Source organism: Buceros rhinoceros, unplaced genomic scaffold (genome assembly GCF_000710305.1).
Source record: "Buceros rhinoceros silvestris isolate BGI_N320 unplaced genomic scaffold, ASM71030v1 scaffold20090, whole genome shotgun sequence".
In the NCBI taxonomy this organism is placed as follows: domain Eukaryota; kingdom Metazoa; phylum Chordata; class Aves; order Bucerotiformes; family Bucerotidae; genus Buceros; species Buceros rhinoceros.
In genome coordinates, this window is record NW_010389270.1 from 2,562 (window position 1) to 4,311 (window position 1,750).

A 1,750-nucleotide genomic window follows, 5' to 3' on the forward strand; every position below is an offset into this window, starting at 1 on the left:
TTTTTTTTTTTCCAGTAGCTCCTGTCTCTCTTGAACTGAGAAGCCCAGCACTGGACTGGGGCAAAGTAGAGGGGGAGGAGAACCTCTCTCGACCTGCTGGTCACACTCTTTATGCCTCCCAGGAGACCATTAGCCTCTTGGCCATGTTGCTGGTTCATGGCCAACTTGGTGCCCACCAGGTCCTTCTCTGCGGAGCTCTTTCTCAGCAGGTCACCCCTGACCTGTGCTGGTGCAGGCGGTTGGGGTAGGACCCTACACTTGCCTTTGTTGCACTTAAATTAGTTCCTCTCACCCAACTCTCCGGCCTGTCCAGGTCTCGTTGAATGGCAGCGTGCCCTGGCCATATGTCAACCACTCCTCCCAGTTTGGTATTACCAGCAAACTGGCTGAGGGGACACTCTGTCCCTTCCTACAGGTCGCTGTTGAAGATGTTGAACGTGGGAGGGCGGCTGGGTCACTGGGGCCTGGTTTCTGCGCAGTCTCCCCTAAGAGGGGTTGGGGGTGAGGATGATGTGACCGGGGCAGCTGAAGGCATGATATTCCTCTTCCTCTCCCTTGGCAGATTAAAATAATTAGGAGAGTGTCCTTGGAGCTGACGGGGGAGCAGGATCACGTCCAGATCTACCAGTACAAGATCCAGGACAAGAACGTCGCCTTTTTCGCTCGAGGGCTGTCAGCTGCGGTCCTGTGATGCCGCAGTATGGCACAACGTGGAGCGAGGTTGGTGCCTCTAGACTGGACCTGCCACCAAAACAGCCTGGCTGCGTCCCCAGCATCTTCCAGGAATAACAAACTCACCCTGGAGGACAGCTCAAACACGTGTCGTCAATCCAGATGCAACGAGGGCGTTAGCACTGCTGCATCCCTTTGTCCTTCCACCCTGTTCCCAGCGTATGCAGGCCAAGAAAAAAGAGCAAAAACTTGCAAGAATGGCCCTTGGAGCCTGTAGCTACAAGCAGGGGGGATGCCCGGTGGGCTGGGCGTGCCTGGAAGGATCACCCCACCCTCCCACTGGCATTTAACGAGGTGACACAGGGTGGAGGCAGGGATGGTCTGGGAGCGTGTTGCAATTCTTACCTCTCTCTCAGCTCTGGCATGGGAGGGATTTGCTCAGCTCCCAGCTTCCACGCGATTAAAAAATCCATAGCTCGTCCTTGTACTGGGTGACGGGCAGACAAGCCTCTGTCTCAGCTGCTGCTTCCCCATCCCGAACCACTGCTGGAACTTACTCAACCTTGAAGTGTTACTGATAAAAAGCTGGCTTGGGCAGGTCTGAGAGTGCTGGGGAATGGAGTTAAACCGAGCTGTTGGCCGGTCACACGCTGTGTCCCCAGAGCTCAGTGCTAGGGCCTGTTCTTGTTAACATCTTTATCACTGATCTGGATGCGGGGATGCAGTGCACACCCAGACAGTTCACAGATGACAGCCATTGGGAGGGAGTGTGGGTCTGCTGGAGGGTCGGGAGGCTCCACAGAGGGCTCTGGCCAGGCTGGAGCGATGGGCCGAGGCCACTGGGCTGAGGGACAACCAGGACAAGGGCTGGGTCCTGCCCTGGGGTCACACCAACCCCCGGCAACGCTCCAGGCTGGGGGAAGAGCAGCTGGAAACTGCCCGGGGGGGAAAAGGCCCTGGGGGTGCTGGTGACAGCGGCTGGAGAGGAGCCAGCAGGGTGCCCAGGTGGCCAAGAAGGCCAAGGGCATCCTGGCTTGTGCCAGCACTGGTGTGGCCAGCAGGAGCAGGGCAGGGATGG

The 1,750-nt window shown here is 57.7% G+C and overlaps 1 protein-coding gene across 1 annotated transcript in view; it reads left to right on the forward strand.

Annotated features, from left to right (window-relative positions):
* The window catches only part of ELP6 (elongator acetyltransferase complex subunit 6), a gene marked incomplete at its 5' end in the record, with an annotated part of 3,028 nt that extends 2,337 nt beyond the window's left edge, over window positions 1-691 (forward strand). The window contains one exon of the mRNA XM_010133686.1: window positions 563-691. Within this exon, the coding sequence (XP_010131988.1) occupies window positions 563-691 (129 nt within the window). The remainder of the gene's footprint in view (window positions 1-562) is intronic.
* Between the last annotated feature and the right edge of the window lie 1,059 nt (window positions 692-1,750).